Here is a 25,697-nt window from a genome sequence, read left to right as displayed (position 1 = left end):
AAACCCTAACAGACGATAAAGGAATTTCAAGTTATCGATGGGCCTGGGAAGTTATAATGTAGTGAGACTTTCATTTTCAGGAAACTGTAACCACACTCTAAAGTCAAGGCTGGGTAAGAAATACTACTCAAGCTGCTTGTATCCTGGGCATCGCTCCTTTCCCCATGATTCTTGCTTCTCCAGTTATAACTTTGGGGCGCCAGATTCATATATGAAACAAGTTAATAAATGACAAATGCTTAGAAGTCCCTGGTTCTGGTAAGGATTGTATAAACCTAAGAGGGACATACCATTTATCACCCAAATAAAGACACTCTGAAGAGTGAGAGGTCTCCCACCAGTTGTGAAACAGCGGGGAAGGAAGAGTGTCGGACACGCAGAAGGACAGAAAACAGCCATGACAGCATCAGGATATTGGCAACCTTTTCTAAGAACACGATGATGGGTGTATTGGCACAAAATATACCCAGAGGGATTTGTGTATACATTTCAAATTAGGTAAAGTATCGAACGCTCCCATCAACAGACTTTTAAAGTCCCTGATGTTATTCCTCCGCATTTACATTCGTCTTCTAAAGTCAATGGCTGCCTCACATGGGAACAGACGTTACGTTCCACAAAGGGACACACACCAACCAGGGCCCTGCCATGCTGTGAGCCTTACGCTCACACTTCAGAGTCACACTGAAGCGTGTTCCTGTGATGCCGAGAGGGTGCGGGAGAGCAGATGGTGTCAATTCTCCTTCCTTCCGGTTCCCTTTGGACACGGAGCCGGTGCCGGATCATGGCCCGTGGGAACTATGCTTCCGGTTTCTGTGACAGGGCGCAGCTCAAACAGTCAAGACAATTAACAGTGAGCGTCTGTCGGCTGCTTTCCAGTTCATCAAAAAGAGGCTCTCATGTTCCTTCTAGATTCAGAAGGTGAATCAGAAAAGCAACGCCTTTCGAACATTTCAGATGTCAAAGAAAGAACGCTTCTGTAGGAGTAATAAATGAATCATGGAATGCATAGATTTATGTATTTCTCCCACTAAGCTTATCCCAAAATTTACACTGAGCTCCGTGAGACATGTCAAAATCATGAAAATTCCCACCAGAGTTGTTTTTAATCACTAAAACATTAAAAATACAGCCCTAATATAACCCAATAAAAATATAAGTCAATGCTTTGTATTATAATGTAAGTAACCCTACACCAAAATGTCATTTTCATACAATTTTAAATGTAAGTGATGCCTGTAGTAGTATACTCTGAACTATGAATGTGACACATGTATACTTTGTAAACATAATACTGTATGCACATGTAAACATAACACTTTGGTAATTAAAAAATTTAATGAGCCCAGCCAGTGTGGCTCAGTGGCTGAGCTTTGACCTGTGAACCAGGAGGTCTCAGTTTGATTCCCGGTCGTGGGCTCAATCCCCAGAGTGGGGACTGCAGGAGGCAGCCGATCCATGATTCTCTCTCTCTCTCATCATTAACGTTTCTATCTATCTCTCCCTTCTTCTCTGAAATCAGCAACAAAAATGTTATAAAAAATTTTACTGAGCTTGCTAAGATATCTAATTTCACATAAAGTGTTTGTCAGCCATCACAATGTACACGAGCGCAGCAGGCATAGTGACGTATGTCGGAACTTACTGATCTCGGCAGCTCTGCCAGGCACTGGGGGCGGCTGCGTGCCGTTGGGCGTGGGCACGGCCGGCGGGTGGGAGGTGGGGGAGAAGGGAACCATGTCGAAGATGTCCGTGGAGGGCGACTGAGGCGACACGCTGCCGGCCTGCGGTGAGAGAAGGTAGGTTAGTTCATGTGGACACACTGCCCTGCGAACTACTTCAGATACATGTAAAACGTATGAACAACAAATTCCGTGAACCAAAAACAATGACATATTGGCAATTTCATATGGTCCACACAGCTATGCTAAATGCTCATGGGCAAGAGAGCAAGAGAAAATTTCTGCAAAAATGTCCTCAAAGATGAGGGCAAACCTAGTGACAATACTGTTCTCGGGAGATGCGGAGCACGTGCTGGATTTTTCATACATCCAGCAATAACTGCCATTTGTATCAGAGACCTGAACATGCTAGAAACTATAGAAAACATGATGTCAGTAATAGATCTTGCATAGGATTATAAGTTTTAAACAAAAATAATTAAACATAAGTAATTGAACCTTCTTAGATAAAACCATGTAAATGCAATGATAACAAGTTTCACAGTTTTTAAGGGTGTGTTTCAATTTATATTCATAACCACAGTGACAGCCAACTCTTACACACATTGCAGTGCCTTTTCTGCTGACTAAGATTTCACCAAGTTTTTTATAATAAAACCCTACCTTGTGGTTTAAGTTAATAATCACCGAATACACCACCAAGATCATTGCTATCTGGGCCAGGGCATAATGACGGAATGAAATAATCATCACTTTGTCATTCAGGGGAAAACACACACACACACACACACACACACACGCATGCACACACACGCACACACACATGCACGCACGCACACACACATGCACACACACGCACACGCACACACAATCCATAGAAAGGAAAGAAAGAAGTCCCACATCGGAGAGGGATAGTGAGAAAATGTTTCCTTTTCCTACGAGAACATAAACAGAGAACGCTTTGAGTAGTTCATGTTAAAGTGACAGCTCCCAGAATGCATTATTTTTCTGAGTCACAGACGATGAAAACAATGAACGCTAATAAGGCTGCTTATGTGTAGAGATGACAGACCTGCCATTAGCAGGATTGCTAGCGCACGTTCCCACGCAGGAAAATCGCTGTCATCTTCCCCTTTTACCGTCCTCCCCTTTAACATAAATACTATCCAAAGCCTCAGGCAGCCTCGCCCTCACCCCGTCCTCCTCAGGACGCTGCTCTGCGAACCCCCGCCCTGGCGTCCTCCTCTCTCACCTTCCTCAGAGTACCAAGAACTCACATCTCAACTGCAGTCAAAACGCTCTGTCCCTCTCTTTTCCTCTCTCATCCTCTCTCTTCCCTCCCAGGCTCAGGTCCCTGAGGAAGGCACTCCCTCTCCTGCCCCAAAGTGTACTCCATTCAACCCTCGACGCCTATCAAGCTAGTCTCTCCGTTTAGGCATGAACTCGACCGAAACTGCTCCCGCCAACGTCACCGATGACCTCCTGTCCCATCTGCTGCATCGAAGGGGCCCTTGAGGTCCCCGTCCCCTCATCTTTCTGGGGGTTGGTGCACCACCCACACCCTCCGCCTGGAGCTCTCTGACGTCAGGCGACCAAAGGCCCCGATCCCATTGTTCAAGGCACACCGCGCTGCCCACTGCCTCTAACAGCACGGCCGGCAGAATTAAAGATAAGCGGGAAGTGAAGAGAAGTTTCCATGTAGAAAATTACACGCGGTCTCGGGGTGCGGCTCCCGCTGACGGGCCGGGGAAGGCCACACTTAGGGGGCGGCGGTGCTATCCCCAGAGACAGCCTGGAGGCGGCCGCGCGAGCAGGGCTGGCGGGAATGGGGGGAAGGGTCAGACAGGGGGGCGGGGACGCACAGCGCTGGGGCCCGTGGGCAGACACTGTGGGCAGCAGCTGGAAGAACGGACAGAGAGAGGCTCTCAGGGGACGGAGGGACAAGGAGGAAAGTGCACACGGAAACTTGTTTGGAAAATTACAGCGTGTGGGAAGGACAGGTGCCTGGGAAAACGTTACTAATACTGGAAGGAATATGAGCAGAGGCGTCTAGTAGAGCTGGTGTTCCCGTTGTGACCGTCCTTACATTCTGGATCCACTGACTTGGCCTTGTCCCGGGGCGATGCCCGGGCTCCCCGTTATTTCGCTGCTGAGACGAGTTCTGTGCCCGCACGGAGCTGGTCATGGCGCAGAAGCTACTGGACACGAGTGAGAGCGCCCACGTCTGAGGTCCCTGCTCCTGGGCGCCTGTGGCTCCTTCTCCAGGAGGTGGGGGCTGGGACATGCGTGGGGGATGTGCGTGAGGGACATGCTTGGGGGACGTGCTTGGGGGACCATTTCAGCCCTGAGCTGTGCCCACACAGAAGGTGTGGCGGTCTGACTCCCAGCAGTAAATGCCGTGTGCATTTCATAAAAACACTGACCGAAAGCCCGATCATTTCTGTGGGGATGTCTATAGAAATATGAGCATGACACCAAAATTTTACTTTATGCTGTTATTTTGGTGCCATCAACCTTCCAAGACCCTTTTAAAAATGTAAGACAACTTTAAGGTTAAAATATGATTTATCAAAATTATTAAAATAGAGGTTCAATATTCTACTTAGAATGAAATTTAAAAAGTAAATTACTTATATTTATTAATATGAAGGTCTAAATTAAAAATTTCTCATTAAAAATGGTTAAATAAGACTAAAGATGGGAAGTATAATAGTAATGTAAAAAGGTTCCAGCAATACGTTCTATCCTGCCATGCTAATTCACGCTTTTAAAGTCCACTGTTAGGGCACATTTTCGATATCCCTTTTTATTTATTTATATTTAATTTTTTTATTTTTAAAATATATTTTTATTGATTTCAGAGAAGAAGGGAGAGGGAGAGAGAGAGAGATAGAATCATCAATGATGAGAGAGAATCACTGATCAGCTGCTTCCTGCACGCCCCACCCTGGGGATCGAGCCCACAACTTGGGCATGTGCCCTGACCGGGAATCGAACCATGACCTCCTGGTCAACCACTGAGCCATGCGGGCCGGGTTACATCACTTTTTAAATAAGTAACAACTTCTAGAATTTAGAACTTACAGCACCATGGATGTATTTTTTCAGCTTTCTCGATCCACAATTTGTTTATATTGGTTTCTTAGTTATAAGACCCAATATCATCGTATATGTTCTTACAAGAATTCTGCAAATCGCATGGCTACCACGTCCACTCTCTCAGAGAGGACACTGACACGAGGAGAGCTGCGTGGCTGAATCAGGGACTCATGGTCGGGGCCGGATGGAGTATTTTTCTTCCCGTGAGACAAGGGTTTACTTCTGCAGATCGTCGTCTGGAAGTGAAGTCAGGAGAGAGAAGCTGAGGGCTGCTCAGCGCGTCCTGTGGGCACCGAGTGTTCCTGAGGCAACGCGCATGTTTAAAAGGCGGCCTTTGTTTACAGATTCCCAGTGGGCTGTTTGTGACGGGGCGTCTGCACCATCTGCCCCTGCCCATCCCCATTCCCTCGTCGCTGAGAAAACGCCCGAGGGAGATAAACTGTTCTCTCGCAGGGAGTCCACTCTTCAGCTCCGTCCGTGGCCCCGCGGCCGACCACGCGACGGCAGGGCCTGCGGGTCTCATGGGTCTCATGGAAGGAAGACATCGTGTTCCTCAGCAACGGAACGCCCAGTGGGTCTCGGGACGACAACTTTGTTCACTTCACTTCCTGGCAAGAGCCTGATTTGGCTAAAGGCTCCTCGAGCCAGAAATGTACAATGTAAGCACCCAGACACGAGAATCAAGAGCAGGGATTGGATGTCACTGCTGTGCCCACATCTCATAAGGAAGCAGCCCTCTGGAGGCGGCCACGCGGCCAGGAGGGCAGAACAAACCCCTTTTCTGATATAAATGCAGGCAGCACTGCCATGTGAACGCAATAAATGGAAATCAGATTGTCCCGAGATAATTAGTACCAAATGGTGGAAAACCAACCTCTGATCTACGGCCAAAGCACCAGAGCACAGCGCAGAGCAAACAGCACAGCCAAATAGCGGAAAGTTCTCGCTGTATCGAAACGCTGTCCTGAGAAGGACCCGGCTTCCAAAAGCCACGGGAAGCCGCCCACCGTGTCAGTGGACACAGGCGTGGACACAGCCTGTCGGGGCGACTTCACTCGGCGGAAAAGGGACCCGGGACCACCGTCGTGTGTCCAGGAGACAGGCCCGCGTGCCGGTTGTTCGGTACAAGCAAAGACACGGCATGTGACTTTACACACGAGAACATGAAACGCAGGAGTGGTCTTCATCCATCGCGCACTTAAGGAATTGGCTTTAGGTGAAAGGGGGCTTGGGATATTTCTGTCTATTAAAGATACACCTTCTTCGTCGTGAAAAATGCCTTTTCATTTTAATACTGAGAGCAAACAAAAGAAAAAGTCTCTTACTTGTTTTCTCTGGCCTGAACTAACCTACCCCTTCAGCGCCCCAGGAGCAGACGTACCCTGGGAGCGTGAGCTAAAACCACCGACAAGCGTTCCCCCGAGGACAGAGGAAGAGCAAACGTGTTCATTCGGGGCCCACACCACGGGCTCGCCCCTCTGAGTCCCAGGCCTGTCTCTTCTGCATCCACTGAACAGCTCCGCCCAGTGGGCAGAACTCACGTGAGCAAGAGTGAAATACTGCTTCTTACTGCCCCTCCCCCACGTCACGTCTACTTCAGAGGGCGGCACCCGTACCCCAGGCTCAGGATGGAACCTTAAGGGACAATCCTGGCCGCTCTCTTACTCCACGGCGCCCACCAGCCGCCAGGAAATCCTGCAAACTCTGCTTCCACGCGCGTCAGGAATCACGCTCTGCTGACGGGCTCAACTGACAGACGTCTAGACCGACCGGCCTCCTCCCGCCCTCTCCACGGCAGGAGCGGCCTGGCCAGTCTGGGACCTCACTCTGGCCTCTTGACACGCTTTTTCTCAATTGATTTTTAGAGAGAGGGAGGGAGAGGGAGAGGGAGAGAGAAACATCCATGATGAGAGAGAGTCATGGATCGGCTGCCTCCTACACGCCCCCTACTGGGGATCAAGCGCAACCCAGGCTGTACTCTGACCGGGAGTCAGACCTGGGACCTCTTGGTCCATGGGACAGTGCTCGACCATTGAGCCACACCGGCTGGGGCACTCTGGCCTCTTCGTAGCCTGAGGTGCCGGCAGCAGCCAGATGGTGCCCTAATCCTGACCTCTCCCCCACGGCCGTTAAACCACAACAACAACACTAACAGCTCCGCCCTGGCCCACGGGCCCTGGGAGACCCAGACCCAGACCTTCCAGTCACGTTGCTGGCTCTCCCTCCAGGCGCAGGCCGTGCCTGTTCTGGCCGTCGGCCCTGACGTTCATCCGCCGCCTCCATTCGCATGCCACCATCTCTCTAAAAGGCTCCCGCCCGTTCTCTTCCCTTCTGCTCCATGTCACTCAGAGCATCTCTCAGGTGGCGACTGCCCAGGGATGGGAGGGGGAGGGGAGGTGGAGGAGAGCATGGGGGGGGGTCCATGGTGATGGAAGGAGACTTGACTTGGGGGTGGGGGACGCACAAAACAGGGTACGGATGATGTGTCGCAGCGTCGTGCCCCTGAAACCTGTATGATTTTGTCCACCAGTGTCACCTCCATAAATTCACCCAAAATAAAAATAAATAAATAAAATGGAGGAGGCGAAAAAGCCATAAAGGTGATGAGAAGCGCCTGGCAACGGCAGTGAAGAGGAAGCAGTCGGAAGGAACGGCAGAACCAGCCGGAACCGAGGAGGACGCGCCAGCACGTCGTTGTGCACGACAAAGGCGCGAGGGCACAGGCCTCAGTCCATCCGCTCACCTGGCCCTATCGCCCCACGGGCACCCACTACTTGCCAAGCAGTGGGAATACACCCGGCTGCAGGGGACGATGGGGAGGGGGTGCAGAGGGAAGCATGTGTTTTGACCCACTTCCAGGGCACAGCAAGTGTGAAACCCTAACTATCTCCTCAGAGAAGCATTCTTCAGGGCGATGAGCTGGGGACGCATTCTATCTGGCACTAGATGGCAAACAGACCTAGGTGCTAAAACATGTTCCCTGAGTCGGCCTAGTGACTGAACCAAAATGAACTTGCAAATAAAAATCTGCAACAAAAATTCTTTTCAAAAGTTTGCAAATGCTATCATTGTGTCTCAGCTCCTAGTATATGCTGTAAGTGATACATTAAATATTTTTAAAATACAAAATAATGCTAAGCCGGTGTGGCTAAGTGGTGAGCATCAACTTTTGAACCAGGAGGTCACGGTTTGATTCCCGGTCAGGGCACATGCCTGGGTTGTGGGCTTGATCCCCAGTGTGGGGTGTGCAGGAGGCAGCCGATCCATGATTCTCTCTCATCATTGATGTTTCTATCTATCTCCCTCTCCCTTCTCTGAAGTCAATAAAAATATATATTAACAAAAATACTAGATCAGGTATACACTTTAATGGAGAAAACCATCAGTACACATGATTCAAAAAGAAAAAATACCCTAAATATATTTTGCCTAGGAAAAATATTGTTTGAACTTCCATTTCCCTCCAAAAATGTTACTTAGCCAAATCACAAAATAATGGTATCTTTCTTGGTATTGGGAAGAGGATCTAACATTTCTGAGAAACCAAAGGGAAATAATTTAACCATAAACATTGAGTGTTGTCTGAAGAGACTACCCTTCATGTCAGTGTCTGAAATACGCTGTGTCGCTCCCCGTGGGAACCGGTCTGTGCAACGTAAGAAAGCAGATTTGGTCTTGGTGATAGTCCAGCTCCTAGGAGGACGCTCAGTGCTCCAAGGGCAGGTTGGCTGAGGCCAGTGAGTCTAACCTCAGCACACAGTAACCAACAGGAATAGAATGAAGAATATGCCACAGAAAAAAATTGAGGCCTGAATTATTCTAGGAAGAAATAACAACAACAAGTGATAAGAGCAACACGGAAAAACAACTCCGATCTGAGCTACCAAGGAAATCTTACATTTTTTAAAATTATTTTTTACTAGAGGTTTGGTGCATGAAATTCGTGCCCTGGGGTGGTGGGGGGGGGACCCCCCAGCATGGCCTGTGCCCTCTCACAGTGGGAGAGCCCTGTGATCGATCGCCCCAAAGAGGTAGGCCCCGCCCCCTCATCCAGGGCTCCTCGATGGATTGCCCCAGAGGGAGGCAGGAGCCACTGGGACCCGCCTCCGCGCTGTGCACGCAGCGTTAAGTCCTCGCCCACCCGCGCACGCCCTGCGGTGCACGCAACCTCCTGGTGATGGACTGTGACGGTGTGAGGGCACCAGGGCGTGATGGCGAGATGACCATTTGCATATCAGCTCTTTATTATATAGGACTGATTTCAGAGAAGGAGAGGGGGGGGAGAGAAAGAAACATCAATGATGAGAGAGAACCATTGATCCGCTGCCTCCTGCACGCCCCCTATTGGGGATCTAGCCTGCAAGCCGGGCCTGTGCCCTGACCTGGAGTCGAACCGTGACCTCCTGGTTCATAGGTCGACGCTCAGTCACTGAGCTCCTCTGGCCGGATGGACATCTTAATTTTTAATTAACCTTGGGGAGTAGCTGTCACCTCTACCCACGTGCAGCTTTAAACTACTGACGACAGAGTGTTCCTAGGAACGTCGCCGAGCTGCTGACCCAGAGACATTCTGTCACCAGGAAAGCCTCTTCCCGGGAAAGCATGCCCTGACTGTGTACTTACTGGGGAGGCTGACACCTGCGTTATTCGCAGCTGGTTTTCCAGGTCCTGCACTTTGTTTTTAAGCTCCACGTTTTCTGTTTCCAAGTCTTGAATCTAAAAGGCAAATGATCATTGGACAGACCTTCAGAAAAGGATTCCTGGGAAACGTCGGCTCTGATCATAACTGCGTTCACGAGTGGGATTTCCTGTTGTTTCCATTGCAATGTGCTGCCTGGTATTTATTAAATGAAGCTTGGGGAGTACAGAGTGCTGGGTCCCCGGGCAGACCTATGACGTTTAGAATGTTTTTACACGTGTGCACCAGGCATGTTCCTAATCCCTTGTCTGTGCTCCCTGGGGCGCGGTGCAGTCTGGCCCGTAACCTTGGAGAGTAACCACAGGCCGGGGAGGCGCTGGCGGCCGCGGGAACAGCGTGGAGAGGTGGCCATTCAGGCGCGGGCCGGGCCTGCGTGGGAAACCACTTACCCGGCCTCGGCTGCTGCTGCTGCTCTGATCCCCGTGAGAAGCATCAGGAGTGAAGCAGAGTCACATGAGACACTACGCTCTTGCGGGAATCCAACACGAAACGGTTAACGACCGCGCGCGGGCGGGTGATGGTGGGAGGGACACGGGACAGCGTGGGGGGATGGATGGCGGCCTGCTACGTCTGCCTGATGACATGGGGGTTTCCCTGTGTTGATGCCACATGCGACATGACCCGCGCAGTTTACTCACTCTTTTCTGGAGCCCTGCGATCTGTTTTCTAGTTTCGACATCCTTGCCTCCAGATTCTAGAAATTTCCGGTATGCCAGGTTGAACGCTTGGCCGATGGTTAAAGTGATCTCTTCCGCCTTCACACGAATAAAACAAAGGAGATCTGCCTTAGTGGTCATGTGTCAGGCTGCTCTGTGAACCAAGACAAGCATCCCCATCGGTACTTCCGAGGGCAGCAGCCGGGGGGAGGGGAGCGGAAACGAGCGGAGTTCTCGCTGCTGAGTAACAGCTCGATGCCTCCCCCTGCACGATGTAAAAAATAACGTGCCCCGCGCGGCTCAGGGGCTGAGCATCGACCTATGAGCCCGAGGTCACGGTTTAAGTCCCAGTGAGGACACAGGCCTGGGTTGCGGGCTCGATCCCCAGTGTGGAGCATGCAGGAGGCAGCCGATCAATTATTCTCTCTCATCACTGATGTTTCCATCTCTCTTTCCCTCTCCTTTCCTTTCTGAGATCAATAAAAATAGATTAAAAAAATAAGACAAACACACACACTGACTTATGATATTAACATGAAGTTGGGTAGAGTCATTAACTGAACGCTTCACAAACATCACCCCAATGCAACCACATAGGCCCGGGAATTTCTCTTTTAATGAGTATTACATTATAAATTCAATTTCCTTTATATTTATAGCTACAGGCTATGCATATTAACACAATTAGAGCAAATAAAACCTTGAGGTAGAAACAATACAATGAAACTGTGAGGAAACAGTCCTCCTTGAGCTCATTCATGGGGGTGACGCTAACTTGAGGTCGGAGAGGGAGCTCGGACCCTTGCTTCCCGAAGCCCAGGCTCCATCCCCCTGCAGCGGAATTACTGGCGAATGAGTGACCCGTAGATTCCCTGCCCGCCAGCCGATCAACATGAACTTGTTTTTTGCAGTGGAAACCGAAGAGCTCTGCTTTGGAAGGCCCCCTTCTGAGTGCTGAGCACACAGACGGTGTGAGCCATCCTGCAGGCTCCACGTTTTCAGCCTTCGGAAAACGCCATGCGCATACGCTGTCTTCAGAGAGAATGATGCATCAAGGAATTACAATTACGGAAATCGGTGACAAACAGTGATGATCGGGTAGCAATAAAGTCAGGGATTCTGGCAAGCTTATGTTTAAACGATCACATAAGCAATTTGATGGGGATCAAATGAAGAGAAGCACTTGACACAAAGCCATAAGAAGGCTCATGTTCATAATGATCTCTCCTATTAATATTTCAAAGGACCCCAAGGAAGTTTATTTCCATGCGTAGGACAACCAAGTGCACTGCTCGGTGTAAGCCAGTGATGGCGAACCTTCTGAGCGCGGCGTGTCAGCATTTAGAAAAACCCTAACTTAACTCTGGTGCCGTGTCACATAGAAAAATTTTTTGATATTTGCAACCATAGTAAAACAAAGACTTATATTTCTGATGTTTATTTTATATATTTAAATGCCATTTAACAAAGAAAAATCAACCAAAAAAATGAGTTCGCGTGTCACCTCTGACACGCGTGTCATAGGTTCGCCATCACTGGTGTAAGTGGTAAAGGCTAGTCTATCTCACACACAGAAGATCCACTTTAGCCTTCTTGGTCACACAGGGAACATCTGCAAGCAATCACGGTTAAGCAGCACTGGGAGCATTAAACATAATGCATCCACTCAATACGATACATTGCAAAAACCACTGGGACTGCACAGAAAATTCCTTATTGTGCACACAGCGCTTCTCATGTGGGTGAGCATATCTTTTTCTGACGAAATGTTCTATAATGTTCATCAAATTCTCAAAACATATTTGGATGCCAATTAGGTTAGCACATTAATTTGCCTTTTTAAAGAGCACCATAGTCTAAAAGATACAGATATTAGCATGTTCTACTGAAAGATGGCCTTTTTCTTTAAAGAGAAATTCGCTGAGTGTCTATTGTCCACCTGTTGTAGGACTTAGGTGGACAAATAAAAAAAGCGTTCGTTTTCAAGAAGCTCACATACGGAAAACAGAAATAACTGCGTGAGGGTGGCAATCACACTAGTCCTCCGACAGCTATGGCAGCCGGAGCAATGAGCAAATGCATGAATTAAGCTCTTTTCCTGTCTCAGCCAAGAATGTTGCCGAGGTGAGACGTTCTTCCTTCGTTGAAGACATCAGTGGATGAGCGTCCCCCAGGCACCACGAGGTCACCGTTCCGATTCCCGGTCAGGGCACAGGCCCTGGCTGCAGGCCTGGTCCCCAGCAGGGGGCGGGAGGGGGGTGCAGGAGGCAGCTGATCGAAGTTGATGATTCTCTCTCATCATTGATGTTTCTATCTCCCTCTCCCACTCCCTTTCTCTTTATCTAAAATCAATAAAAACATACTTGAGAAAGAAAAAGCCACTGATGGCTGCAACGTGTCTTGGAATTCACATCTTATGCTTTCCAACAGGACCTCGGACTAGAGAATATAGGTTATGATTAGCATTAGCTTATGCTTATAATCAAGACCCAGGGTTTTCCTTAAGATTCCAGAAGATTAAAGAATCGTTGCAAAACTTAACTTTAGAATTCCCTGACTGCCCTCACCCGCTGAGAACTTTAGATGACACTCACAAGTGAACACTCGCCCCCATGTACAGGCGCACACATGCGCTCACACCTTCCCCGATTCCACTACCTGTCACTATGGTAAGCTTTCTGAGGAATGAAAATGAAGAACCATATCTTCAAAGTGTTGGCTATTTTTAAAGAAGTCGCACAGACGTTATTTCCTGGAGTTTAACATCTTTCTTTGCGTCAGATCCATTAACACTCCAGAAAAGACGAACTCTGCTGACCATCACTCTGCAAAATCATACCTGAGATTAAAATCACAAATAGGTGAAACGATTCTAAGATAAATGAGTGCACAGCATAAGCAGGGCTGGCGCCCTGGGAGACGCAGTTTGCCTGCGAGCCTGCGTGCCTGACACGAGAATTCAGTTACGGACGGGATCCTGCAGGCCGGCCGGGGCAGGACGGGCCCATTAGTGAGTTTAAGTAATTACAGGCCTCGCTCACGTCCCAAGACCTGACTAACGCCGGAAGCAAGACATTCCTGGACCGTAACACGACAGCCCCCCCACGACACCTGCATACGTACACACTTCTCGCTGTCAAAGACGTAGCACAGGTGCTTATTGGACTCGGAATCTTTGCAGATGAAAGTGAAGATCCTCTTGTCCGTCTTATCGTCGGCGCAGAACGATATTCGGTGCAGCTGGCAGTTGTGCTGAACTTCCTGCGAACACGCACAAACACACACGTGAACACACACAAACACACAAAACACAGACACATGTGAACACACGTGAATGCACATGTGAACACACACATGTGAACACAGAGACACATGTGAATGCACGTGTGAACACAAACACACATGTGAACACACAAACACACATGAGGGGCTAGTCCATTCCCTGAACACCAGCTGGTGCTGGACTTCCTGCGAACATGCACAAACACACACGTGAACATGCACACACACACGAGGGGCTGGTCCGTTCCCTGAACACCAGCTGGTGCTGGACCTCCCGCGAACATGCACAAACACACACGTGAACACACAAACACACATGAGGGGCTAGTCCATTCCCTGAACACCAGCTGGTGCTGGACCTCCTGTGAACACGCACAAACACACATGTGAACACACAAACACACATGAGGGGCTGGTCCATTCCCTGAACACCAGCTGGTGCTGGACCTCCCGCGAACACGCACAAACACACACGAACACGCACAAACACACGTGAGGGGCTGGTCCATTCCCTGAACACCAGCTGGTGCTGGACTTCCTGCGAACACGCACAAACACACATGAGGGGCTGGTCCATTCCCTGAACACCAGCTGGTGCTGGACTTCCTGCCGTGTGGGCAGATGCCGTGTGGGCCCAGGTGCCGTGGGGAGAGACAGCAAGGGCCCGCCACCTGCTGCCCCGGGGAGACCCGCGGAGGCGGCCACGGCAGCCGCCAGGCAGCGCGGAACCAGCTCCGCTGTCAGACGGCAGGTCCGAGGGCTCATGGCGGCAGCCCTGGTGCCAGGACACGCTGACCATGTCCACAGGCAGCAGGCAGCCCAGGGCCTTTCCAGAAACAGCACCAGCCTCCGCTTCCTTCCCACTCAGCGACCCACCCCTCACGCGTCCCTCCCAGCCCCGGAGGGGCCCTGAGACCAGACTCCCAGGGCTCATGTGCCCAGCGGGGCCCGAGCCGCTCACACCGGCAGCACAGGCCCCGGAGCGCAGGCCCAGCGCCCCCCGCAGGACCCCAGGCTAAGCGGCCGTCAACTGGGAGCCTCAGTTCCAACCGGTAGCAAACATCACGTATCTATTAAAACGGGAATCTAACCACAAGGAAAGATTCGAGAGGGTCTGACATTCAAAAATGAGCCTTACCTTGGTTTTGGGTTCTAGAATTTTTACTCCATAAATTGATATTTGCAACTCAACTTTCGGAATTTTCTGGCCTTCAGATTTCTTGATATGTCTTGCAAACTACAAATGAAAAATTATTCACAAAATTATAATTGTTTCTATGAAGAATGAACACACACAAATATATATATATATATACATACATATATATATGAAGTTTGTATTGTGTTGAACTTTTCATTAAATTCTTGCCCATTATAAAGTATTTTATAAATCCCCCATAACCTCAAAATATTTAGAAATCCCAGTACCTATCATTACATCCTGAAAATCAGATTGATTCCCAGGAACTTTTAGAAACCACCGTTAATCTGCTTCGATCGTGGCATCTATAAACTTGTATTCACGCCGGTTGAGAAAATGAAAACTTGGTGGGAAGATAAGCAGAGATCAATTTTTTCCCTATGGACCTTTTTTTTTTTTTAATTAACACGTTTATTTTTTTGTTTGCTTGTTACTCCAAGGATATTTTTCCATTGAATTTTTTAGAAAGAGTGGAAGGGAGGGAGAGAAACAGAGAGAGAGAAACATCCATGTGAGAGAGACACATTGACCGGTTGCTCCTGGAGATCAAGCCTGCAACCCAGGCATATGCCCTTGACTGGAATCGAACCCGAGACCCTTCACTCGGAGGCCGATACTCTCTCCACGGAGCCAGACTGGCCCGGGCGACCTTTTGTTGGTAGTGCGGGTGGAGAACGTGCCCCCTGGGGCTGCTGGGCCAGCCTTCCCTTTCCAGATGCTTCTTTGGTGCACGTCCTCCCCAATGAAATCAACGAATAAAATGAAACCGATTCCCACACTCGAAGTCAAGCTAAGAACGGAGTAACCACCCCAACCAGCGCACAGCCCTCGGAGTGGAGGTCCGGTGAGCGTCCTGCAGACACGGACCTTCCCAGAGGCTTCGCACGGGGGCGACGGCACCTCTCCCTGAAGGCACCTCTCCCTGAAGGCACCTCTCCCTGAAGGCACCTCTCCCTGAAGGCACCTCTCCCTGAAGGCGCCTCTCCCTGAAGGCGCCTCTCCCTGAAGGCACCTCTCCCTGAAGGCGCCTCTCGCTGAAGCGCAGGTGCACGTAAATGCCGTGGTTCTGTCACAGAATCACCCGGAGACGAGAACAGCCACGCGCCCCGTGTGGGATCTCCGCTCTGCTCACACGGACTCAGTGCCGGAAACAGGCCTGCAGGGCCGTCACACCGGACACTAAACAACGTTAGTTCTAAGGATTTGCTTTAGAGCACACACCACTGACACACGCTGCTTCCTGTGGGCGCGCCCCGCGCAGCACTCGGACACGGCTACTAAGGACAGTCCTCATCGCCTCACTGGGTCCCAGCTGACGGGGCGCCCTCCAGGGTCCACGCTGCTCCTCTGCCTGCGTGCCCGCCCCCCCCCCCCTTCTTTGTAAGACATGGAAACGCAGAGAAAGAACTAAGGGAGAGAAGCGGACTTCTCCGCCCCTTTAGCGCCTTCTCAGCATGTGGCTCATCCCGGCCGGCTCACAGCTCCGAGCAGGACAGGGTTCGGCTCGTGTGTGTGTGTGTGTGTGTGTGTGTGTGTGTGTGTGTGTGCGTGTGTGCGTGTGTGCGCGTGCGTGCGTGTGTGTGTGTGTGTGTGTGCGTGCGTGAGCGCACTGTGGGCACCAGCCTCTAACTCGGGGCAGACGTGACTGCAGGGGTGCAGTCCCCAGTCCCCCGGGGTACATTCCCCAGCCCCCAGGGGTGCAGTCCCCAGCCCCCAGGGGTGCAGTCCCCAATCCCCCGGGGTGCAGTCCCCAGCCCCCAGGGGTGCAGTCCCCAATCCCCCGGGGTGCAGTCCCCAGTCCCCCGGGGTGCAGTCCCCCGGAGCAGAGAGGCCAGGGCCTCCCCGCTGCGGCCTGTGTGGGGTGTTGGCTTTATTCTTCTCGGGTGGGATTCTGCACATGAATTCCACTAATTCGGGCCAGAGGGTTTTGTTTTTTGTTTTTTTTTTCTTGAAGAGATTTGTTCTGCTTTAGTGAGAATCATGAAAATCACCCCGGCTCTCGCCCAAAGAGAGAGGACGGGTGTGTGGGTGTCCCCCCCCCCTCCCCCGCCCTAGTCCCCTTCCCGCGTTGGAGGAATGAGCGCCCTGGGATGTGCCGGGGCGGCTTTCACCATCACCCGCCATGTGGGACCGGGGACCGGGGACCAGCCGTCTGGGCTGCCAGACTCCTCGGCCTCCCGGCCGCTCCCTCCTCCCACAGGGACGAGCAGCGGCCGCCCACCTTCCCACAGCTGCACCCACACTCCCGGGACCCCTCCTGTTCCCAAGGGCCGGCACAGAGCACCCACCAACAGCAACCCGTCTGCTGAGCTATTGCTTTTCTGCCAGAAAAAAGTAAGAAGGGAAGAAGGAATGCAGAAAGGAAGTGGGGGTGGCAGGCAGGAAAACAGACGGAGGCCGGGGGGGAAACACAGGGAGACAACGGAAAACCAACAGCAAGTGTCTGGTCTGAGGCTTCCGGAGGCCTGGCCTCCGCTCCGCGTGAGAGGGAGGGACTGTGTTCAGGGACTCACAGGTCACCCGCGCCGGGACCGGGGTCCTGAAGGGTGGGCAGCGGTCAGGCCTGAACCTAGCTCTGCGGCCCCCCATCACTAAACGCTCTTCTTCTGCACACAGATTTTCTGCGTTTAAAAAACAAACTTCTTTTTGTTTGTTTCTTTTTGTTTCTTTTTGCGTGGCCCAGTGGTTGCGTGTCCACCCAGGAACCAGGAGGCCACGAGTTCGATGACGGGTCAAGGGCACGGGCCCGGGTTGCAGGCTCCATCCCAGCAGGGGCCGTGCAGGAGGCAGCCCACCAGGGATTCTCTCTCATCATTGATGTTTCCATCGCTCTCTCCCTCTCCCTCCCTCTCTCTCTCAAATCAATAAGAAATATTGAAAAACAAACTAAACAGCATCTCGTTACAGAGAGAGACCGAAGTCGAATGAAAAGGCTGCTGGATTAGATTTCACAGAAGTTGGGAGTTATTCCTGAGCCCACGGTCCTGGCTTCTCCCACGGACTGAGTCCTCGAAAACTGACACTAATTGTGTTTATAAAAATAAATAGATGCTATTCAAATTAAATTGTCAGACTTTATAGAATTTGGTATTTTCTTGCATCTCAGGCTAAAACATACTCAAGAAATATAAAATATGATGTTTCAACAAATACATACTCGTTGACAAAAATTTTTACATTTTAGAAAAACTTATAAACGATAAATTCTCCACAAAATGGCAGAGAAGTGGCATACAATAAAATAGATCAGTTTTAAAATCCTCCTGAAAGGTATCAGGCATAATTAAACAGAGCAGCATGAAAAATAAATTACTGAAAAAGTTTTAAGTTTTCCATCGTATTGCATTGATCCTAAAATTCTCATTCTTTTTAAGTCAAAGGCCAACATATTAATATGGCAAACTTCTAAAAACTTTAGTAACTATAAAATGCTACCTTAGCCAAAGCAAGTGGAATAAAATGCTTCACTGGAGTGGGTAACAAAGCAGTCAGAACGCGGATGACTAAGAAAAATAAGCAGGAAATTAAATGAGGGATGTGGCCACAATGCGAGCACATTTATGTTTAAGTGGAGCCACAGTGCCACCCTCTGGCCATTTCAGTATAACAGCAGAATTAAACATTCTTTTTAAAAACTATAAACAATATACTTTGATTTGTGGCCGCTAACAAACACACACAAAAGAATTTAAAAACACGTGAAAAACACTGCTCCATTCATTTTCATGGGCTCCTGAGTCATAACCCTCAATATACTTCCCAAATCTAAGTATTATTTGCAATCACCCAAGTGAAGATGGCTTCGCACAAACACGTTTGTTCCGGAAGGTCCTGGGAAGGCTGAGCCACTACCACCTGGCTGTGCGTTTGTAAACGGCGCCAGGTAACGTGTATCTTCCTGTCAACCACTTCCCGTCCTTAACAGAGAACCTTTCAAACGTAAAACTACGTCGGAACCGCGTAGAAAGTCCCACAAAAACACGCATGTGGCCCAAGTGGGCTTACCGCTGTGAGTACACAAAACAGCGAGTTTTTCATGCGTTATTATTTATTAACTATCGTATTATTTTCCATAATAACAACTGTAGGCCTACTTTTGCCCCATGCTGTACATAAAAACTAGCTTTGTCTCCAAAGCATTTCATTTCAAGTATCTCTTTGCATTTTATCTGGCCATGATGTGAGTGAGTCCTTTCGGTCTGGGGTTTGGGGTGACGGAATAGAGGCCCCCCTAGATACGAAGAAACACTGCGGTTAATGCCATTATTCTTTTATAAAACACTCTGATGGTCAGGGGAGCTGGGCTCCTGCTCAGCGCGTGAAGCATTCTGAACACGGAAACAGAACCGTATTCTGCCTGCTGCCCATGAACTGAGACCTTTTATTAGTAACGTCTCCATCAGCGCTGAGAAGCGCTGGCCCAGGAAGGGCAAGTCTGCATCCTCCCTACTGCGCGGCGGGAAGAAATGGCTGCCTCGCTTTCCCCCCAAAGGGGAGTGACATCACCTTGGGACCACACAGCCTATTTACTTAAAACATGAGGACTGCCAGAACCGGTTTGGCTCAGTGGATAGAGCGTCGGCCTGCGGACTGAAAGGTCCCAGGTTCGATTCCGGTCAAGGGCATGTACCTGGGTTGCGGGCACATCCCCAGTAGGAGATGTGCAGGAGGCAGCTGATCGATGTTTCTCTCTCACCGATGTTTCTAACTCTCTATCTCTCTCCCTTCCTCTCTGTAAAAAATCAATAAAATATATTTAAAAAAAACAAACAAACAAAAACCATGAGGACGAATATCTGCAGATAAAATGAGTACAGAAAAGTGTTATCCATTTCGGTTCTTCACTCAGAACAAAAGGCGCCCCACCTCCATCTGTCCGCAGACTGAACGCTCAGGCTCCGCCTGACGCAGCCCCCAGGCAGAGCAAAGCTGGGCCCGTCCGTGGCTTCGCCTGGGCGACCAGAAGCCTCACTCTCCGAAACGGAGTGAAATAGAGAACAGCTGCCGCTCACAAAGCAAAGCCCTGAGAGCAGTGGGGAGGAGCAGTGACCTGTACACGTGAGGAAACTGAGTCTGTATCTAATGTCGTCAATAGGTTCTCGAACAGGCACAACGATTTATAACGAGACCGATTTCACCAGAGGCTGACTGACAGCAACTCCAGCTCAGTCCCATGGCATCTCATCAGTGTTACAACAAAATGACATTGAGCCCGGCCGGCGGGGCTCGGGGGCTGAGCGTTGATCTATAAACCAGGAGGTCAGGGTTCCATTCCCGGGCAGGGCACAGGCCTGGGTTGTGGGATCCATCCCTAGTAGGGGGCATGCAGGTGGCAGCCGATCAATGACTCTCTCTCATCATTGATGTTTCTATCTCTCTCCCTCTCCCTTCCTCTCCGAAATCAATAAAAATATATTTATTAAAAAAATAAAACAAAAAATGATATTGAACAAAAGATGTTATCTGAGGGCCTGTGGTTTAGTGGGATGTTAGATTTTCTTAGTAAGATAGAGATGAGAAGTCTGAGGGAAGCAATGAAGTGTCCACTGATGAGTGAGTAGATAAAGAAGATGTGACACATGTGTGAATATTACTCAGCCTTTTATAAAAAGGGGGCATCTTGCCATGTGAGACATGGGTGGACCTTGAGGGCATTATGCGAAGTGAGCCAAGCCAGGCAGCAAACGACGAGTATCGCACGGTCTCATAGGCAGAATCCAAAACAAAAAGAGCCCACAGACGGCGGGCTGCGAGGCAGGGGCGGGCGTGGGCACTGGGTAAAGGGAGCACAGAGGTGTGAACTGCAGGTACACAATCAGGTAAGTCCCGGGTGTAAGTTCATAATCTATACTGATGAAAGTGTAATATGCTCATTAGACCGGACAGCCGAACGACCTTCCGGACGAAGCCGGGGCTGCGAGGGCCAAGGGCAGCTGCCGCAGCTGCGAGGGCTGAGCCCCTTGCACAAATTGCGTGCATCGGGCCTCTAGGACTGCGTATCTGAAAGTTGCTAAGAGAGTAGAACTGAGTTTTTGCCGGGGTCCAACCCCAGCAGGTCCAGGGGTTCCCAAAGGCGTAGACGGAGTCGGCGAAGAAGGAATGACACGGAGACAGCGTTCAGTTGATCAGCAGCCTAGCCAGGATCTCCAGCCAAGTTCTGGTCTCGATCTCCAGAGAGGTTCTGCTGTTTATTGTCTTGTTACATCCGTATTTATCCCAGTTGATTTTAATCCTGTCAATTTCTATTACAAAGGTTAGGGCGTTTCTTATCTCCATTCCAGGGAGTAAAGATTATGTAGCTTAAGCATGATTGTTTGTAGTGATTAACTACCCGCCTGGCACTTAGTTAAGGAGTTTCATCCCCTCCCTGACTTCAGGGAAAAATTCCTACCTGGGGAAACAACCTTTCTAGGAGAGGCATCCCCTCCCTGACTTCAGGGAAAAATTCCTACCTGGGGAAACAACCTTTCTCAGAGAGGTGACCTTGGTTAAAAAACACAGCGCTAAGGGGAGCAAACATATTAAGAACAGTATGCTATATACGCCAGGTCCCTTGAAACATATGCTGTGCAGATGTTTCTTTCCTGCAGCGACTGTGTCAAGCAGCAAGGATGGACCGGCTTCCGGCAAGTTTTCATCAGAGAGGAAGGGAGAGGGAGGGAGAGAGAAACATCAGTGATGAGAGAGAATCATGGATCGGCTGCCCCTGCACGCCCCCCACTGGGGATCGGGCCCACAAACCGGATTCATGGGTTGATGCTCAACCACGGAGCCATGCGGGCCGGGCTGACAGTCTAACTATTAAACAGTTGTTACATCCGTAGCAGCTGGGTTAGAGCATGTGGCCCAGGCGAGGTAAGGCAAGCTACTGAAGCCAGACTTGTGGAATTTTGCCTTCCTTTCCGTTGTTAAGTATGAGCACCTGCACTTAGAGAACGATGAAGTGTGCCACACTAAAAACCATTAATTATGCGTTCGCACTTATTACGAAGCATTTCTCCTTAATCTGGTGATATCTATTCAAGTGTCCATTTTTAACAGGGGAAGCCATTTCTACCACCGAGGTATTGCCATCAGTCTGATGATGACTTAAACCGGATCAACACACCAGCCGTTGGGAGGGGAGGGGGTGTCGGGGGGAGAGGGGCGCGGGGCTCGCCTACCTTCAGCTTCCTCACGGCGTCCCGCACGACCTCGGTGCCTTTGGGCTGCTCCACCTCCGTGCTGCCGAGAAACTGAGAGAGGCCATCGGTGAGACAGGCTGTACCATCGCCTGGCGTCACACCACTAGGACTAAACCTGGCACAATAGATGGATGCGGTTTCATGCAAACCCAAATCCCACTACACGGAAAAGTCATGCACATTCTTTTAAATTCTATGAAAATGTCAATATATGATTTGATCACATAAATTCTTACTATTTAATTAATAAAACTCATCTACCTTTTAAAATACAAACTTTTAAAATACCCAATACCTACCATCCACCAAAGCTACAAGCCAAACTACATTAAAAAAAAAAAAATACAGCCTGGCCAGTGTTGCTCAGTGGTTGAGCATTGGCCTATCAATTAGGAGGTCCCGGTTCAATTCCCGGTCAGGGCACAGGCCCGGGCTGCAGGCTTGATCTCCAGTGTGGGACGTGTAGGAGGCAGCCAATCATTGATTCTCTCTCATCATTGATGTTTCTACCTCTCTCTTCTTTTCCCTTTCTCTCCAAAGTCAATAAAAATGTATTTTAAAAAATAAAACATAGATGATCTGCAATTTTACTCTATTTTCAAATATACCTGAAGGGTTTTTAGTTAAAACATCTGTAATACTTTCAACAATAAAGATAAATTTAAAACAATAACAACAACACACAGAACAACTTGATCTATCCAAAAAAAAGTTTCATAAAATCTTCTATCCTGGAGAGAATTAATACCTCCAAAACAAAAGTCTGATATCATAATATGTTGAAGACCAAGTCAAATTGAAATATGAGTATTTTCTTCTATAAAATATTTCTATATAAATAGCAAATAATTATTAAATTAATTAAGTGTATGTAATTCCCCAAAGACGTTTTTTGTTATAGACTACCAATTATGCCCCAACATGAGTCATGAATTCGTCACTTCTCATATCAATAAGTGTGTATGTGTACACACGCGTGTGAGTGTGCGTGCGCACGCTTCACATAAAATGATTAAGTACAACTCCCCCCCATTTTTAAGTTTAATTGTATTGGGGTAACGTGAGCTGCTAGCACTGCACAATGTCAGGTGTACAAGGTTACCGCCGACATCCGTGTGCTCTGTTCTGGGCCCACAGACGCCCAGCCTCCTGTCTCCACACGCCTGGCCCCTGCCCACTCGCCTCCCTCCACCTCTCTCCCTCCGTAGCCTCTCTCTGTTGCCTGTACCTTCGAGCGTGTTTTGTTTGCTTTGTTAGTTTATTCGTTGCTTTTTGACTTCTATTCCCCACATGAGTGACATCATACGGCTTTTTGTTCTTTTCGTGGCTAAGCACGCCCTTTCTGTGACTCAGCCCAGGGAGCGGAAGGGAACACAGCAGTAACGTCACAGTGTCTTTGAAAATCGCACTGACTCCTCCCGTCCTTCGTGAAATAAGTGAGGGCTACGGAAAGCAGACTCCGGGTTTTCAACGGGCTCCCTGCCTCGCCCGCCGGGGAACACGGGGAGCAGGTTACAACGGGCCATGCATGACCCAGCCCCTGTGGGGCAGGGCTGGGGGGTGCTCATCAAGCTCGCAGGGTCTCTGCACTCCCGCCCAAGGGGCAGCTCGGACACAGGGACAGCCAGCGAGACAGGAGCAGCAGGCGCGCCACTAACTCGGGGCCCAGCTACGTCAGCATTCGTCCTCGCATTCATCCTCCCTACGTCAGCATCCATCCTCGCCTCCGGGGCTGGCCTGCAGGGACCAGAACGCGTGGGGAACTCGCCGTCAGGAAGGAACGGAGGACCCGCGGCTCAGATGTGGGAGGCCTGTTCCCCACCGAGCGCCCCCGCCCGTGACTTCTGCTTCAGACCCGGTACTGACCTGACCTGGCCGCTGTAGGACAGAAGCACTCGGGGCTGTGACCTCAGCCCAGGGCCCAGGCGCCTGGCGCCATTGGTGGGTCCGCACCAGGCATCCCTGTGTTTCCCAGCTCCCCAGGGTGTGCGTCAGGTGGGAAAGTCCTGTTTTAGCCCGGCCGCGGGGCTCAGTGCCGAGCATCGACCCGTGAACCAGGACGTCAGGGTTGGATTCCCGGTCAGGGCACGGGCCCAGGGTGCGGGCTCCATCCCAAGTGGGGGGTGTGCAGGAGGCCGCCTACCCATGGTTCTCTCTCATCATTGATGTTTCGATCTCTCCCTCCTTCTCCTTTCCTCTCTGAGATCAATAAAAATATATTTAAGAAAGAAAAAAGAGAGAGGGAGAGAAAGAAAAAAGGAAGGAAGGGAGGGAGGAAGGCAAGGAGATCGGGAAGGAGGGAGGGGAGGGGGCGAGGAAGGGAGGCAGGTGCCGTTCGGACCATCCAGGAAGGAGAAAGGGTTCAAGTGAAGGAAGGTTGGCACCGAGGGGCCAGGTAGCTGCGAGCCAGGCCGGGTGCCTCCTGCCCTCGGCGTCTGACCTTCTCCCCGAGCTTCTCCGCGGGGTGGGCGGCTGGAGCTCACAGCACCAGCGAGGCCGGAGGCCCTCACCGGCAAGGGGCTCTTCACGGCGGAAGGACTGGCGTGTCCCTAACGGACTGTGCGGGCCCCGGGGACACCTGCAGGAGGGCACCCATGCTGGGCAGAAACTCCGGAGCCAGGGGACGCTGTGCAGACAGGCCCGCGTGGGGTCAGGGGCCGGGGCCTCCTCCATGGCCGTCCTGCTGCCTCGGGGCCCGCACAGTCCCCGTCACGCCCGCTGTCATGAGGCCCCTAAGCCGCGGGACACGGAGGAGCCCTGGGAGGTGGGCACAGCCACAGGGACACCGGCAGCGCTCACCCTAACGCACTTCTCTGTGACGTCAGCTGCCCTCAATGCAAACAACTTCAAACTGACAAGTGGGCCCAGCTGGCTCAGGGGCTGAGCATCGACCTATGAACCAGGAGGTCACGGTTCCATTCCTGACAATGTGGACAGGAAAGAAGATATAAAGTACGAAGGGGGCATTTATTTAGAATGTGTTAGACTATGACAAGCAAGAAGACAGCATGTTCTTCATCTACGCGCTGAACTATGTGACAACAGGGCATGTATTTCAAATAGATGTTACAAATGATGAAACGCCTTCTTTGAATCTTCTACAAAGACTCCGACAGGTCAGAGGACACTGCCGACGCTGTGAAAGCTTGTTCCGTGTTCGTGCAGACACCCAGCCGCTCGGCGCCCAGGGAGGACCGGGGCTGCCGTCTGTCAGCACCGAACACACCGAGAGCCGCCCGACCCCTCTGACTCGCGGAATACGGGCAGACTTCGCTTAAGACGCTATGAAGAGGTGGAGGGGTCCTGGGGGGAGGGGGAAGTCATCTGTAATACTTTCAACAATAAAGACACATTTTAAAAAACGCTATTAAGACAGTTCATATTCGGCTTAATATTTTCCGAAATTTCCACAGCTATTTTCAATTACTTAAAATGGTACAGGCTTTTAAAAGACGAGTCTCCGGTGATGCCTGTCCTCATTGAGTCCGGGTCTGTTATCGTGTCCCGCACACAAGCGCTTTGGAGGAGCCGGAGTTACAGCTGGAGGCGTCTGCCTGCATCTGAAACTGCCTTTTCCCCTCATCAGTCAAGGCTAGTCGCCCCCTGGCGGGCTCCTTCGCCAGCAGAGGGCAGTGTTGGCCGTCACACGCCCGTTATATTGCCTGGCTGGCTCCTCCATCACCCTGAGAAATGGAGGCTGTTACTTCTTTAATATCCACTAAAGTAAGTGACTAAAGAGTTACCAGACCTAACTGCTACGCAATTTGGCACTATTTACCATACGAGGAAGTTAATTTATAACAGAAATAAAGAGTACATCTTTTGTTTGTATATAATTCAACGTGTACCGATTTTATGTAGATAATATATTTTTTTCTACATAATTTTTTAAAT

At 50.3% G+C, this 25,697-nt stretch overlaps 1 protein-coding gene across 1 annotated transcript in view; it reads right to left on the bottom strand.

The window, feature by feature from the left end:
- GULP1 (GULP PTB domain containing engulfment adaptor 1) overlaps positions 1–25,697 on the bottom strand; it is an 89,087-nt gene that overhangs the window by 5,587 nt on the left and 57,803 nt on the right. Inside the window, exons 4-9 of the mRNA XM_081095552.1 lie at positions 21,783–21,854; positions 14,557–14,655; positions 13,260–13,397; positions 10,119–10,235; positions 9,405–9,497; positions 1,646–1,784 (exon numbers count right to left, since the gene is read on the bottom strand). Of these exons, the coding sequence (XP_080951678.1) occupies positions 1,646–1,784; positions 9,405–9,497; positions 10,119–10,235; positions 13,260–13,397; positions 14,557–14,655; positions 21,783–21,854 (658 nt within the window). The remainder of the gene's footprint in view (positions 1–1,645; positions 1,785–9,404; positions 9,498–10,118; positions 10,236–13,259; positions 13,398–14,556; positions 14,656–21,782; positions 21,855–25,697) is intronic.

This window comes from Myotis nattereri (assembly GCF_964212035.1).
Source record: "Myotis nattereri genome assembly, chromosome: 7".
NCBI classification, from domain to species: Eukaryota; Metazoa; Chordata; class Mammalia; order Chiroptera; family Vespertilionidae; genus Myotis; species Myotis nattereri.
This window is presented reverse-complemented; position numbering and strand designations above follow the sequence as displayed.